Source organism: Erythrolamprus reginae, chromosome 12 (genome assembly GCF_031021105.1).
Source record: "Erythrolamprus reginae isolate rEryReg1 chromosome 12, rEryReg1.hap1, whole genome shotgun sequence".
NCBI lineage: Eukaryota > Metazoa > Chordata > Lepidosauria > Squamata > Dipsadidae > Erythrolamprus > Erythrolamprus reginae.
The window spans coordinates 29648459-29663517 of NC_091961.1; the positions used below are offsets into that span (position 1 = coordinate 29648459).

General features: G+C 42.2%; 1 protein-coding gene across 1 annotated transcript; it reads right to left on the reverse strand.

The window, feature by feature from the left end:
• Nucleotides 1-459: 459 nt before the first annotated feature.
• CRTAM (cytotoxic and regulatory T cell molecule) lies at nt 460-15059 on the reverse strand. Its single transcript, XM_070765195.1, has 10 exons — nt 15030-15059; nt 14445-14577; nt 12929-13081; nt 11440-11583; nt 9295-9450; nt 8421-8510; nt 6684-6830; nt 5068-5214; nt 3507-3593; nt 460-861 (listed from the first exon to the last, which is right to left on the reverse strand). The coding sequence occupies exons 1-10, from the start codon at nt 15057-15059 to the stop codon at nt 728-730; spliced, it is 1221 nt and encodes a 406-aa protein (XP_070621296.1). The 3' UTR covers nt 460-727.

Below are 15059 nucleotides of genomic sequence, written 5' to 3' on the forward strand. Positions count from 1 at the left end.
GACCAGCTCCGAGGCGAGCGGCCGGAGCTGCGCCCTCCTTCGCCTGCCTCCCTTCCGGCAGGTAGGTGGGGCTGCCCAACTGCGCAGAGCGGCTCCTCCCCTCCAGACACACGCTTCCCCGACACACGTCTGCGGCTCCATGCGTGCACGCCGCTTGGAGCCCTGAGGTTGAACTTGGAAAAGGGCTCACGAGGCTCCTGTCCCGCGGCTGCCCTTCTGAACTCTGGGGAGATGCCTTCGGGAACACGACCCTTTCAATTTTTTTCCAATGTAAGACATACCCCAAAAAGTAAGACGTAGTGGGGCTTTTGGGGGTAAAAAGAAAGTAAGACACTGTCTTACTTTCGGGGAAACACGGTAGAACATATTTGGCAAGTGGATACCATACTACCGTATATTGTGGTTATAATGGATATCGAGGGCAACCAAAGAGATTGCACTGCAAAAGATTTATTGGAGTCATGTATTAAAATAACTTTGTGTATCCTGAAATCGTTAAGTCCACACAACGAATTTAACTGCTAAGTAACAACTGACACAGGTTCTCAAAGGCCTTTATAGTATGGTTATCACTTTATATGGAACATTGTGCTGCTCTCATCTTAAATCATCTCCAAAATCTGGATTTTTGAAGATACTTTCTCGGTAGAACAGTGCAGCGCAGGAAGAAAAATTGGAAGAAAAAATGGTCCTCGCTGTTGAACACAGCACAATATTGTCCTTAGTGTTATATATCCGTTTCTTCAAAGTGGGACAACTCCTTCTCAAAGACTGAAGAATCCTGACTTCCTTCTGAAGGTTTTGGTGTCCTGGTAAATGATTGTTGAATTATATACTTCTCGCTGTTCCTCCAGGGGATCACTGCATAAAATAAAGGCACAGGTCATTACTACTTAAATAATAATAATAATAATAATAATAATAATAATAATAATAATAATAATAATAACAATAGAGTTGGAAGGGACCTTTGAGGTCTTCTAGTCCAACCCCCTGCTTAGGCAGGCAACCCTTCACTACTTGAGACAGATGTTTATCCAACTTCCAGCTCATTTTTTAAAAATTTCTGATACTAGTTCATAATTCAGCCCCCAAACAGCTGGTTAAAAAAAAAAGATACAGATGAACCAAGTTGGAAAGGACCCTGTAGGTCATCTAGTCTAACCCCCTGCTCAAGCAGACCCTACACCATTTCTGACAGTCCATTGTCGTCTTGAAATCTTCCAGGGATGAAGCTTCCACAACTTCTGAAGGCAACTTCTGTTCCATTAGTTGATTGTTCTCACTGTCAGAAAATACCTCCTTATTTCTAGGTTGAATCTCTCCTTGGTCAGTTTCCATCCATTGTTCCTTGTCTGGCCTTCAGGTACTTTGGAAAATAATGTGACCCCCCCCTCCTCTTTGTGGCAGCCCCTCAAATATTGGAAGACTGCTGTCATGTCTTCCCTGATCCTTCTCTTCACTATACAGTGTTCCCTCGATTTTCGCGGGTTCGAACTTCGCAAATAGCCTATACCACGGTTTTTCAAAAAATATTAATTAAAAAAATACTTCGCGGGTTTTTTCCTGTACCACGGTTTTTTCCATCTGATGACGTCATATGCCATCGCCAAACTAATAATTTTTGCAAATAAATAACAAAAAAATTAACTCTTGTTAATAAATAATTATGTTTATAAATATCAGGATCACTATTCAATGGTGAGTACCAGTAATAATGGTGAGTAAATGGTTGTTAAGGGAATGGGAAATGGTAATTTAGGGGTTTAAAGTGTTAAGGGATGGCTTGTGATACTGTCCATAGCCAAAAATAGTGTATATACTTCCGCATCTCTACTTCACGGAAATTCAACTTTTGCGGGCGGTCTTGGAACGCATCCCCTGCGGAAATCGAGGGAACACTGTACCTGCCGTGCAAATGTTATTTGTATGTTTTAGCCTACAATCATCCTCTAATCACCCTGGTTGCTCTTCTCTGCATTCTTTCCAGTCTCAACAACTTTTTTTATAGAGTGGTGACTTACAATTTTTTTGGACTTCTGCCTTCTGGCAGAAGATACAGAACAATTAAAACCCAGACCATACGTTTCTGAACAGATTTTATCCCAGAGCTATAATTGCACGTAACAATGTACCAGGGGGTCACCATCGGTGAATTGCTGGACAATATTACTTGGTCTGTTGTGTGGATGTTGGATGGTTCAGGTGGGAAATTGTGGTGGGTTTGAACATGTTATTTCGGATTGTTACGCATGTTGAGATTGGTCTTTGGCGTCATACGGATTTTGTTGCATGGGTATACTATGTATATTTATTTTATTTATTTATTTATTGGATTTATATGCTGCCCCTCTCCGTAGACTCGGGGTGACTAACAACAATGATAAAAACAGCATGTAACAATCCAATCCAATACTAAAATAACTAAAAAAAACCATTATTATAAAAACCAAACATACATACAGACATACCATGCGTAAATTGTAAAGGCCTAGGGGGAAAGAATATCTCAGTTCCCCCATGCCTGACGACAGAGGTGGGTTTTAAGAAGTTTACAAAAGGCGAGGAGCGTGGGGGCAATTCTAATCTCTGGGGGGAGTTGGTTCCAAGGGCCGGGCCGTCACAGAGAAGGCTCTTCCCCTGGGTCCCGCAAAACGACCTTGTTTAGTTGATGGGACCCGGAGAAGACCCACTCTGTGGGACCTGACTGGTCGCTGGGATTCGTGCAGCAGAAGGCGGTCCCTGAGATAATCTGGTCCGGTGCCATGAAGGGCTTTATAGGTCATAACCAACACTTTGAATTGTGACCGGAAACTGATCGGCAATCAATGCAGACTGCGGAGTGTTGGTGTTACATGGGCATTTTTGGGAAAGCCCATGATTGCTCTCGCAGCTGCATTCTGCACGATCTGAAGTTTCCGAACACTTTTCAAAGGTAGCCCCATGTAGAGAGCATTACAGTAGTCGAGCCTCGTGGTGATGAGGGCATGAGTGACTGTGAGCAGTGACTCCTGGTCCAAATAGGGTCGCAACTGATGCACCAGGTGAACCTGGGCGAACGCCCCCCTCGCCACAGCTGAAAGGTGTTTCTCTAATGTGAGCTGTGGATCGAGGAGGACGCCCAAGTTGCGAACCCTCTCTGAGGGGGTCAATGATTCTCCCCCCCAGGGTAATGGACGGACAGATGGAATTGTCCTTGGGAGGCAAGACCCACAGCCACTCCCTCTTGTCTGGGTTGAGTTTGAGTTTGCTTGGTCTGTTGTGTGGATGTTGGATGGTTCAGGTGGGAAATTGCGGTGGGTTTGAACATGTTATTTCGGATTGTGTTGACATTGGTCTTTGGCGTCATATGGATTTCGTTGCATGGGTATACTGTGTATATACGTTTTTACCCAGTCTATATGTGTATTCCACAGCAATGGAATTTCACATTTGTTCCCCCTTGCTTTTCTTAATCCCAACCTCCGCCCTGCCTGCAAACATGAATTAATCCCATTGATACATACCGCATAAATTCTTCTTCAATCTGTCAGGGGCTTCATTTACTTTAGGCCTGTAATTCTCAACGGGTTGCTCAGAAGCAGCACTATTTTCTATAACAGGCAGGGACAAGAATGAGGTGCAGAGTATTAGTCCAGATATCTCTTCGGGCAAGGCAGATTTAGGCCACATACTTATGGATAGTCCTTGACTTAGGACTGGTCACTCAATGTCAATTCAAAGTTGTGAAGGTGCCTCCAGATCTACTTATGACCCGTTTATAGAGTTACGCACACACAAAGTCACGCGATCAACATTTTGGGTATTTGCAACCGGCTGTTTGGAGCATGCGGTGGTCACATAACTGGAATTTATATCTCTCTTTTGCGGGGATGGGGGGGGAGCGATGGCAGTTACTTGTGTTTAAAGCCGTTGGGTAAAATGGATTTGCTTAATGACCACTGGGTTTTGCTTAACAACCGTGGCGTTCGTTAACAAACACCGCCAAAATAGTGAACGTAAAATAAAATCAGGTCTGGTCAGATGATGTCTCCAGTTAGCACTGCAACTATAGCAATAGCCCAATTGGGCTTATTATCAGGGGAGGGCTTATTTTGGGGAAAACTGGGTATCCATCTGTCTGTCCATCTCTCCGTTCATCCATCCATCCATCTACCGTGTTTCCCTGAAAATAAGATTGTGTCTTATATTTTTTTGAACCCTGAAAAAGCCCTTGGCCTTAATGCCATGCACTCAAAAGCCCAATTGGGCTTATTATCAGGGGAGGACAATAGGCTATCTGTCTGTCTGTCTGTCTGTCTATCCATTCATGCATCCATCTTTGTCAATCTCCATCTACTGTGCCCCCCCCAAAAAGACCCTGTCTTATATATTTTTTTGAACCCTGAAATAAGTGCTTGGCCTTAATGCCATGCACTCAAAATTATAATTATTTTTATTATTATTTATTAGATTTGTATGTCGCCCCTCTCCGTAGACTTGGGGCGGTTCACAACAATAATAAAGACAATGTAAAAACAAATCTAATAATTTAAAAAACACTAAAAAACCCATTATTAAAAGCAAACATACACACAAACATACCATGTATAAACTGTATAGGCCCGGGGGAGATGTCTCAGTTCCCCCATGCCTGACGGCAGAGGTGGGTCTTAAGAAGTTTACGAAAGGCAAGGAGAGTGGGGGCAGTTCTAATCTCCAGGGGGAGCTGGTTCCAGAGGGTCGGGGCCACCATAGAGAAGGCTCTTCCCCTGGGTCCCGCCAAACGACATTGTTTAGTCGACAATGTTGGCTGTCTGTCTGTCTGTCTATCTATCTATCTATCTATCTATCTATCTATCTATCTATCTATCTATCTATCTATCTATCTATCTATATCTATATCTATCGATCCATCCATTCATCTCTGTATGTCTGTCTCCATCTACTGTGTCCCCGCCCCAAAAAGACCCTGTCTTATAGTTTTTTTGAACCCTGAAATAAGTGCTTGGCCTTATTGCCATGCACTCAAAAACCCGTGTATTATCAAGGGATGCCTTATGCATTAAATCCCCCCCCCCCCGTTACCTTTTTTCCAGTCCCTGTGTGCTTTCCACAGTTTCATCACAAAGAGAAGGACAATAATCAGGAGAGCAAGGAGGAGAATAGAAACAAGACCCGGGAACAACATGTCGGCTTGTTCCTCCACGAAGCCTCTATAAGTCATGTTTGTTTCTGGGGGGTTGGGGGGTTGGGGGGGGAAGGAAGAGAAAACATTTGAGAGGGGCAGCATACAAATCTAATAAATTATCACTACTTTTTAAAAAATAATAATAATAATAATAATAATAATTATTATTATTATTATTATTATTATTATTATTATTATTATTATTGTTTTGTCATCTTTAGGTTCTAATTCCCAGCAGGAAAAATATTGGGGGTTTTGAAAGATGGGAAGTCTTCAGAGAGGGGCGGCATATAAATCTAATCAATCAATATCAATCAATCAATCATATTTCTCCACCATCTGAGCATCCATGGTGTAACATATCTGGGTCCACCACACCAGCATTCCCACAGAATTTTACAAACATCATCATGAACTGCTAGAACCAATTAATTAAATTAATTATGTTAAGAAAGATAGAAAGATAGATAGATAGATAGATAGATAGAAAGAAAGATACATAGATAGATAGATAGATAGATAGATAGAAAGATAGATAGATAGAAAGAAAGATAGATAGAGGATAGATAGATAGATAGATAGATAGAAAGATAGATAGATAGATAGAAAGATAGATAGAAAGATAGAAAGATAGATAGATAGATAGATAGATAGAAAGAAAGATAGATAGAAAGAAAGATAGATGATACATAGATAGATAGATAGAAAGAAAGATAGATAGATGATAGATAGATAGATAGAAAGATAGATAGATAGATAGAAAGATAGATAGATAGAAAGATAGATAGAAAGATAGAAAGAAAGAAAGATAGATAGATAGAAAGATAGATAGATAGAAAGATAGATAGAAAGAGATAGATAGAAAGATAGATAGAAAGAAAGATAGATAGATAGATAGATAGATAGATGATAGATAGATAGAAAGATAGATAGAAAGATAGATAGATAGAAAGAGATAGATAGAAAGATAGATAGAAAGAAAGATAGATAGATAGATAGAAAGATAGATAGATAGAAAGAAAGATAGATAGAAAGAAAAATAGATAGAAAGATAGATAGATAGAAAGATAGATAGATAGAAAGAAAGATAGATAGATAGATAGAAAGATAGAAAGAAAGATAGATAGAAAGATAGAAAGAAAGAAAGATAGATAGAAAGATAGATAGAAAGATAGATAGATGATAGATAGATAGATAGATGATAGATAGATAGATAGAAAGAAAGAAAGATAGAAAGAAAGATAGATAGATAGAAAGAAAGATAGAAAGAAAGATAGATGATAGATAGATAGAAAGAAAGATAGATAGAAAGAAAGATAGATAGAAAGAAAGATAGATAGAAAGGTAGGTAGGTAGGTAGGTAGATAGATAGATAGATAGATAGATAGATAGATAGATAGATAGATAGATAGATTAAACAATTTCACGAAGCCTCTGGTATCAGACCAGGAAGGAAAGCAAAGAATTAAAAGCCCATCAGTTGAACATTAGGAGTAATCTGGGAGCCACTTACGATTGTTTGCCCAAACTTTTGTATCTGTACTTGGAAACACTGTTTGTGTTGTTGGTTTTCCTTCTGTTACGTTGAATGTTCGATTACTTGCGAACGGTGTTTTCCTGGTTGGGTTTCCTTCTGTCACGTTGAATATTGGACTGGATTCTGTGGAAGGGATAAAAAAGAGGCTTATGGAAAGGCTAAGATAAATTTATTTATTTATTTATTATTTAAATTTATATGCCGCCCAGTCCTGTGGGACTCAGAGCAGCTTATAGCAAGATTTAAAAAAAAAAACCAATCGAATAATTAAAATGCAACAATTAAAAATACATTTAAAACCCTAAGTAACCCACTGCAATCATACTGTCAAACATCAGGTGTATTTTAAATTATTAGATTTATGCTACATGCTTATGTTTGTATCTATTCTGTGAGCCGCCTCGAGTCTCTGGAGGGGGCAGCATGCAAATCTAATTTAATAATAATAATAATAATAATAATAATAATAGTAGTAGTAGTAGTAGTAGTAGTAGATGCTTGGAACAAACTTCCAGCAGACGTGGTGGATAAATCCACAGTAACTGAATTTAAACATGCCTGCGATAAACATATATCCATCCTAAGATAAAATACAGGAAATAGTATAAGGGCAGACTAGATGGACCATGAGGTCTTTTTCTGCCGTCAATCTTCTATGTTTCTATAATAATCTCCATCAACCATATCTTGGCCGGAATAAGATGTCAATTTCATGCCCCCCAGGCCTGCCAGCAAATCCTGGCCTTCAGCCAGTAGGGTGGGGGCAGCGTGGATCTCTGGGGGGGGTAGTTGATTACAAAGAGCCGGGGCCGCCACAGAGAAGGCCCTCCCCTCGCAGTCCCGCCTATGGACATTGTTGGTTTTTAAAAAAAAAATATTTTTATTACAACAAACAAAAATAAAAATTACTTAAAGAAAAAGTGCCCAACACCAATAAACCCCACCACCATTTAGGGGGTTAAATTATTTGCAATAAGTTTCAATTTCTTCCCTGGCTCCGGTTTACATTTCTTTACATACAAAAAGTGATTGTAATTTATTTTTCACATTGTCGTCATAAATTCTACTTAAGATATAATTTTTCACCTTATTCCATCGTGCCATCAGCTTCTCCAATTTATTTTCATCAAAGTTATTTAATCTTATTTCCATAATTCCGAAGTGGATGTGGTCCACCATGTACCAGTACCAATTCTGGATTGTCCATTTATTGCTATCCTTCCACCCTAATACCACTACTGCTTGAGCGCTTTCCAAAGCTGCTGTTTTGATTTCTTTAAATTCTCGTATTTCCCCATGTTTAACTAGTGTTGCCAATTCTTTCGTGATTATCCAATTAATGTTTAGCATATTGTTAATTTCATTCTGTACTTCCTTCCAAAATTTTTGAACTTCAACGCATTCCCAGAGCATATGCATAAAAACTCCTTTTATTTGGCAACCATGCCAGCAATTTCCTTTCCCTTTCCTCTGGAAGTGTGCTAGTTTTACTGGCGTAAAGTACCATTTATGTAAAATTTTCCTTCTCATCTCTCTAATTCTTGTGTTCTTTATCTTATGGACATTGTTTTGTTGATGGGACTCAGAGAAGGCCAACCCTGTGGGCTCTAATTGGTCACTGGGAGGTATGCAACCAACGTTAAGTTAGAAGAGCTGGAAGGAAATTGAGGCTGATGTGCAGAAATACCAGAGAAATCAATGTCATTTTCTTACCATTGGCGGTGTTAGAAGTTTGAGTTTCTGCTTCCTTGGCTGGGGACAATGTTGGAATGCTAAAGGTTCCTTTTGTCTTCTGTTTATGTTCTGAATGTGTGGAAAAGGAAACAAAGAAGGCTATGAATGCCCAAGTGTAACATGCATAAAAAAACATACTAGGGCCATGATGGTGAAGCATGCGGAGCCATATAATATGAAGGCATGTCAACTCCAGCGCATATGTACAAGGGTCGCCCAGAAAGTAATGCACCATTTCCCCCCCCTCAGTCTACAGTAGTGGTACGAATGCGAAACTTTAGATGTACATTATTTAAATTGTCAGGAGTGTGTGTGTAAATTTTGCATTTCTTCAGATAGCGTAGCTGCAGCAGTGTTTCGAAATGGCGTCTGTAAGTGATGTACAGTGTGAACTTTGAACATTCAAAATCCATAAGAACAATACGAACCACCTGGAACGTCATTATTTTTGCTTTGGCTACGTGCCTTAATCCAAATTAGGATGCATAGCCGAGGTGGCGCAGTGAGTAGGCCACTGCAGGCCACTGAAGCTGACTGTAGATCTGTAGGTCAGCGGTTCAAATCTCATCACCGGCTCAAGGTTGACTCAGCCTTCCATCCTTCCGAGGTGGGTCAAATGAGGACCCGGATTGTGGGGGCAATAGGCTGGCTCTGTTTTTAAAAAGTGCTATTGCTAACATGTTGTAAGCCACCCTGAGTCTAAGGAGAAGGGTGGCATAAAAATCGAATAAATAAATAAACACCTGGCCGTACCCATAGGAGCCCATCACTACTGTCGTTGGGAGCTATGTTGCTTCTCCTGTTTATATTTTTTAAACACATTTTTTATCCTGCCCTCAAGAGGTCCACTTACTGGCATGTTCCAGGCGCAAAGTCGCCGTTAAATATCTTCTTCCTAAGGCTTTGTGGCGTACGACACAAGAAATGGCCGAGCCCCGAGGGAAGGCGTAGATGTCCAAGTTGCTTACAGAATGGAACCTCTTGGCCTGCAGTTGGTGTTGAGTGTTCCCTAGAATGCATGGAGAAAGGCAAATAGAGATGATGATGATGATGACGACGACGACAAAATAACAATTCTTTATTGGCCAAGTGTGGTTGGACACGTAAGGAACAGACTCTGAATACGAAGACCAACAAAAAGAAGTAGAATGAAAGAAGTAGTGATTTCTGACCGTCTCAAAATGGGTGAACAGTGCAGTCGGGCAGTAGGGGAAGCAAGTAGGATGCTTGGCTGCATAGCTAGAGGTATAACAAGCAGGAAGAGGGAGATTGTGATCCCGCTGTATAGAGCGCTGGTGAGACCCCATTTGGAGTACTGTGTTCAGTTCTGGAGACCTCACCTACAAAAAGATATTGACAAAATTGAACGGGTCCAAAGACGGCTACAAAAACGGTGGAAGGTCTTAAGCATAAAACGTATCAGGAAAGACTTAATGAACTCAATCTGTATAGTCTGGAGGACAGAAGGAAAAGGGGGGGGGACATGATCGAAACATTTAAATATGCTAAAGGGTTAAATAAGGTCCAGGAGGGAAGTGTTTTTTAATAGGAAAGTGAACACAAGAACAAGGGGACACAATCTGAAGTTAGTTGGGGGAAAGATCAGAAGCAACGTGAGAAAATATTATTTTACTGAAAGAGTAGTAGATCCTTGGAACAAACTTCCAGCAGACATGATTGGTAAATCTACAGTAACTGAATTTAAACATGCCTGGGATAAACATATATCCATCCTGAGATAAAATACGGAAAATAGTATAAGGACAGACTAGATGGACCATGAGGTCTTTTTCTGCCGTCAGTCTTCTATGTTTCTATGTTTCTAATGACAACAGCAAAAGAAGCAAAGATAATACCAGGAGCAATTTGGTGCAATCCGAAAACATCTGGAACAGATTTTTCTTTAAAAAAAAAAAAAATCCTTAATATTATTTGTGTGGAATGCTGATTGTAAACCAAGTTCACTGCTCATTCAGTGGGTCCAACTAGTAAATAAAAGAAACGATGAACAGAGTTGACAGGGACCTTGCAGCTCATCTAGTCCAAATCCCCCCCCCCCTACCCAAGCAGGAGACCCTACATCTCTCTCTACCTAGGATCGAACTCACAACCTCCTGGTTGCGAGGCAAGTGCTCCACCTCTAGGCCACCACTTGATTTTAAAGCAGGCAATGGCTTGGTGGTTTTTTTCAGTGTTATTGAAGAAGGGCTATTACCGTGTTTCCCCGATAGTAAGACCCCCCCGATTGTAAGACATATGGGGGGTTTCAGGGGGGTCGGCTTATATAAGCCATACCCCGAAAGTAAGACATATGTCTTACTTTCGGGGAAACACGGTATAAACGTTATTGCGGGGGGGGCGATGACATTGCTTCCAAGCTCCCCGCGCGCCCCTCACCTTCGCTCGCCGCGGCGCCACCGCCTCTTCCCCTGCCGAGGCTCAGCTGCAAGCGGCCAGCGAGGCAGATCGGCTTCGAGGCGAGCGGCCGGAGCTGCGCCCTCCTTCGCCCGCCTCCTTTCCGCTCGCCTCGGAGCCGCTTGCAGCTGAGCCTCGGCAGGGGAAGAGGCGGTGGCGCCGCGGCGAGCGAAGGCGAGGGGCGCGCAGGGAACTGCCGGAAAGGAGGCGGGCACAGCGGCGGCCGCTCACCCTTTTTGACTGCCCATCCACCCCTTGACCTGCCTTTAGCCAGCCAGCCGAGCGTCCGTGTTGCCGCGGAGTTGGCCTCCCCTGCCGAGAAACATTGCCGGGAGCGGCGAGGGGATGCTCCCCGCAACCCGCCGAACGTCGAGGTCGGCGCCCGCCTCCTTTCCGGCAGCTCCCCGCGCCCGAAGATGAGCCGGCCCCGGTGCCCGGGACAATGTAAGACATACCCCCAAAGTAAGACACAGTGGGGCTTTTTGGGGGTAAAAAGATAGTAAGACACTGCCTTACTATCGGGGAAACACGGTAAAAGGCGAAGGATAATCCAGAAAGAAAAAAAAAGTTATTTGAAACATACCAAAGATTTCTATTCCGTTCTGTAGCATCCAGGTCATCCGAGGAGCAGGCCAGCTGCCCTCCGTGGAACACCTTAAGGTAATATTTCCTTCTGTGTGGTTTATTGTGTTCCCCAACACGTCTAACAAAGGTTTGGATGGTGGGCCTGTAAAAAGAAGAGAATTTGTTAAGTTGCAGTCTTCCTGTTGGAATTTTACTTGCGTTGAATAGAATTGCGACAGGATCGTCCCATCCACATGTCTGGAGGGGAGATGTAAACAAAATAACCATTTATTTATTTACTTATTTACTTATTGATTGATTGATTGCAACATAGAAGAGTGACAGCAGAAAAAGACCTCATGGTCCATCTAGTCTGCCCTTATACTATTTCCTGTATTTTATCTTACAATGGATATATGTTTATCCCAGACATGTTTAAATTCAGTTACTGTGGATTTACCAACCACGTCTGCTGGAAGTTTGTTCCAAGGATCTACTACTCTTTCAGTAAAATAATATTTTCTCATGTTGCCTTTGATCATTCCCCCAACTAACTTCAGATTGTGTCCCCTTGTTCTTGTGTTATTTATTTATTTATTCATTCCTTTATTTATTTATTCCTTTATTTATTTATTTATTGGATTTGTATGCCGCCCCTCTCCTTAGACTCAGCAATAAAAACAGCATATAACAATCCAATATTAAAACAGTTAAAAACCCTTATTATAAAACCAAACATACATACAGACATACCATGCATAAAATTGTAAAGGCCTAGGGGGAAAGAGTATCTCAGTTCCCCCATGCCTGGCGGCAGAGGTGGTTTTTAAGAAGCTTACGAAAGGCAAGGAGGGTGGGGGCAATTCTAATCTCGGGGGAGTTGGTTCCAGAGGGCCGGGGCCGCCACAGAGAAGGCTCTTCCCCTGGGTCCCGCCAAGCGACATTGTTTAGTTGACGGGACCTGGAGAAGACCCACTCTGTGGGACCTAACTGGTCGCTGGGATTCGTGCAGCAGAAGGCGGTCCCTGAGATAGTCTTGTCCGGTGCCATGAAGGGCTTTATAGGTCATAAACAACACTATGAATTGTGACCGGAAACTGATCGGCAACCAATGCAGACTGCGGAGTGTTGGTGTGACATGGGCATATTTGGGAAAGCCCATGACTGCTCTCGCAGTGGCATTCTGCACGATCTGAAGTTTCCGAACACTTTTCAAAGGTAGCCCCATGTAGAGAGCGTTACAGTAGTCGAGCCTCGAGGTGATGCATAGCCCTCGATTTACGACAATTAAACCCATCATTTCTATTGCTAAAATGCGACCGTTCAGTGAATGTTATTCCACTTTGTGACTTTTCTTGACACAACCGTTAAGCAAATCACTGCGGTTATGAAGTAAGCAATATGGTTCTTAAGTGAATCCTCAACGGCCTCCGGTTCAGTTCAAGACCATCCTAGCCATCTCCATAAGCCGTCATCCGTTGAAAGGTAGTAGGAGTTTCAGATCTTACCCAAAACTGTAACGTTCACCACTTTGGTTCCAATGTTCTCGCTGTAGTAGAGACAGGTGAATAGACCCTCATCGTGTCTGGTTACGTTGGAAAGACGAATGGACAACGAATCTTCGGAGTAATGCAGAAGTTTGTACCTTCCGTCTCTTGTGACTGTTTAAGAGAGAGAGAGAAATATCGGAAAGGTAAGGCCACGTTTGGAATATTGCATCCACTTTTGAGTGCCACGATGACGTGAAAAAGACAAGACTCTAGAAAAAGTGCAGAGAAGAGCAACAAAGATGATTAAGGGGCTGGAGGCTAAAACATATGAAGAACGGTTGCAGGAACTGTCGAGTTAGATGAAAAGAAGGACCAGGGGAGACATGATAGCAGTGTTCCGGTATCTCAGGAGCTGCCACAAAGAAGAAGGAGTCAAGCTATTCTCCAAAGCACCTGAGGGTAGAACAAAAGCAATGGGTGGAAATTAATCCACCCATTTGCTGTGAGCCGCCCCGAGTCTACAGAGAAGGGCGGCATTCAAATCTAATAGATGATGATGATGATGATGGAGAGAAACAACTTAGATCTAAAGAGAAATTTCCTGACAGTGAGAACAATGAATCGGTGGAACCACTTGCCTCCAGAATTTGTAAATGCTCCAACGCTGGAAGTTTTTAAGAAGATGTTAGATAACCATCTGTCTCAAGTAGTTTGGGTTTCCTGCCTAAGCTGGGGGTTGGACTAGAAGACCTTCAAGGTCCCTTCCAACTATTCTGTTCCATTCCACTCCATTCCGTTCTATTCCATTCCACTCCACTCCGTTCTATTAATACTGTATATAGGTGAGATTTTTCTGCAAGCTCTTTCTTCTAAGCACTGAATTGGTTCTGCCTCAGTATGAAGAGTGATAAGCCTAAACATAGACAAGATTTGATAGAGAGACAAGACAAGGGCGTACAGATCACCTAACCCTAACCCTTTCTTTGAAGATGTCTCGCTTCTCATCCAAGAACAAGAAGCTTCTTCATTTCTAATTGATTCTGTTTCAGTTCGTAAATTGCAAGAGTTCACCTAATGGTTGGACTAGAAGACCTCCGAGGTCCCTTCCAACTCTGTTATTATATCATTGTATTAAATGATATAATCCTACGGGATTGGGCGGCATAGAAGTCAAATAAACTGAATTAAATTACATTAATTAAATAAAGACATGCTTGCCCGGGACATAGCTGGACTTCAATACAACTGAACATCATGCAGAATGCTTTCTTGTTGAAAAGAGTGAATACTTTTAAGTATTTCTTTAAAACAGAAAGAAAAAGAACTGTGGAGGCAGGGATCAAATGACCGGAATCGCCCTACTCACACATCCTAACTGCAGCATGGAGATTTTGTGACTTTAACGCAGAGGGCCGGTTGTGAAAATGGATTTATGTCAGCCTGTTACACTTCAGAGGCCTGTAGGAAAATCCCCTTCTTCTTCTCTCCTTCTGTTGGGAAAAGTCCTTAACGCTATTGTCCCACCCTGACGTACCTTGCCAATCGTTGAAAAATATCGCAAAGTGACCGGGATCCTTCCATTCTAAAGCGGAGGTGTTGCCTTCGTTGTTGACGCAGTTGAGATCCAGATCCTGACCTTCCTCCAAGCTGAGATGTTCCACTAGGACCTGAGAAAAAATCCCTAGAGAAGGATTAGTAAAGGGTTACTCCAGGGAGACCAAGCGGTTGACTTCCTTTGAGTAAAATACAAGAGTGCCCTCCCATCGGCATCTTACAGAATTACTACATCACTCCAATCTCTTGGGGAAACATATGTTTGGCTCAATATGTATTCTTCTCTCTCTCCCACTCACTCTTTCTTTCTTTCTTCCTCCCTCTCCCCCCCTCTCTTCCTCCCTCTCTCCCCCTCTCTTTCTCATACTCCCCACCCTTTCTGTTTCCCTCCTTCCCTCCCTTTCTTACACTCCCTCTCTTCCTCTTTCTTACACTCCCTCCCTCCCATTCATTCATTCATTCATTCATTCATTCATTCATTCATTCAGCCTATGTGCTCCATTTCCACCACCAGAACACCATTTCTGATCATTACGGGTGGGGTCCATCCCCGCCTGTACCGCACCTCCACTGTTTCTGCAACCTCTGGGTCCAT

Bases quoted from the DNA above. Each gene is read 5' to 3' on its own strand.
- CRTAM (XM_070765195.1), bottom strand. From the start codon at position 15,059: ATGGACCCAGAGGTTGCAGAAACAGTGGAG. The intron at 14,578-15,029 runs GTGCGGTACAGG...ATTTTTTCTCAG, and splicing joins AGGTTGCAGAAACAGTGGAG to GTCCTAGTGGAACATCTCAG. The intron at 13,082-14,444 runs GTACGTCAGGGT...TCTCTTAAACAG, and splicing joins ATTTTTCAACGATTGGCAAG to TCACAAGAGACGGAAGGTAC.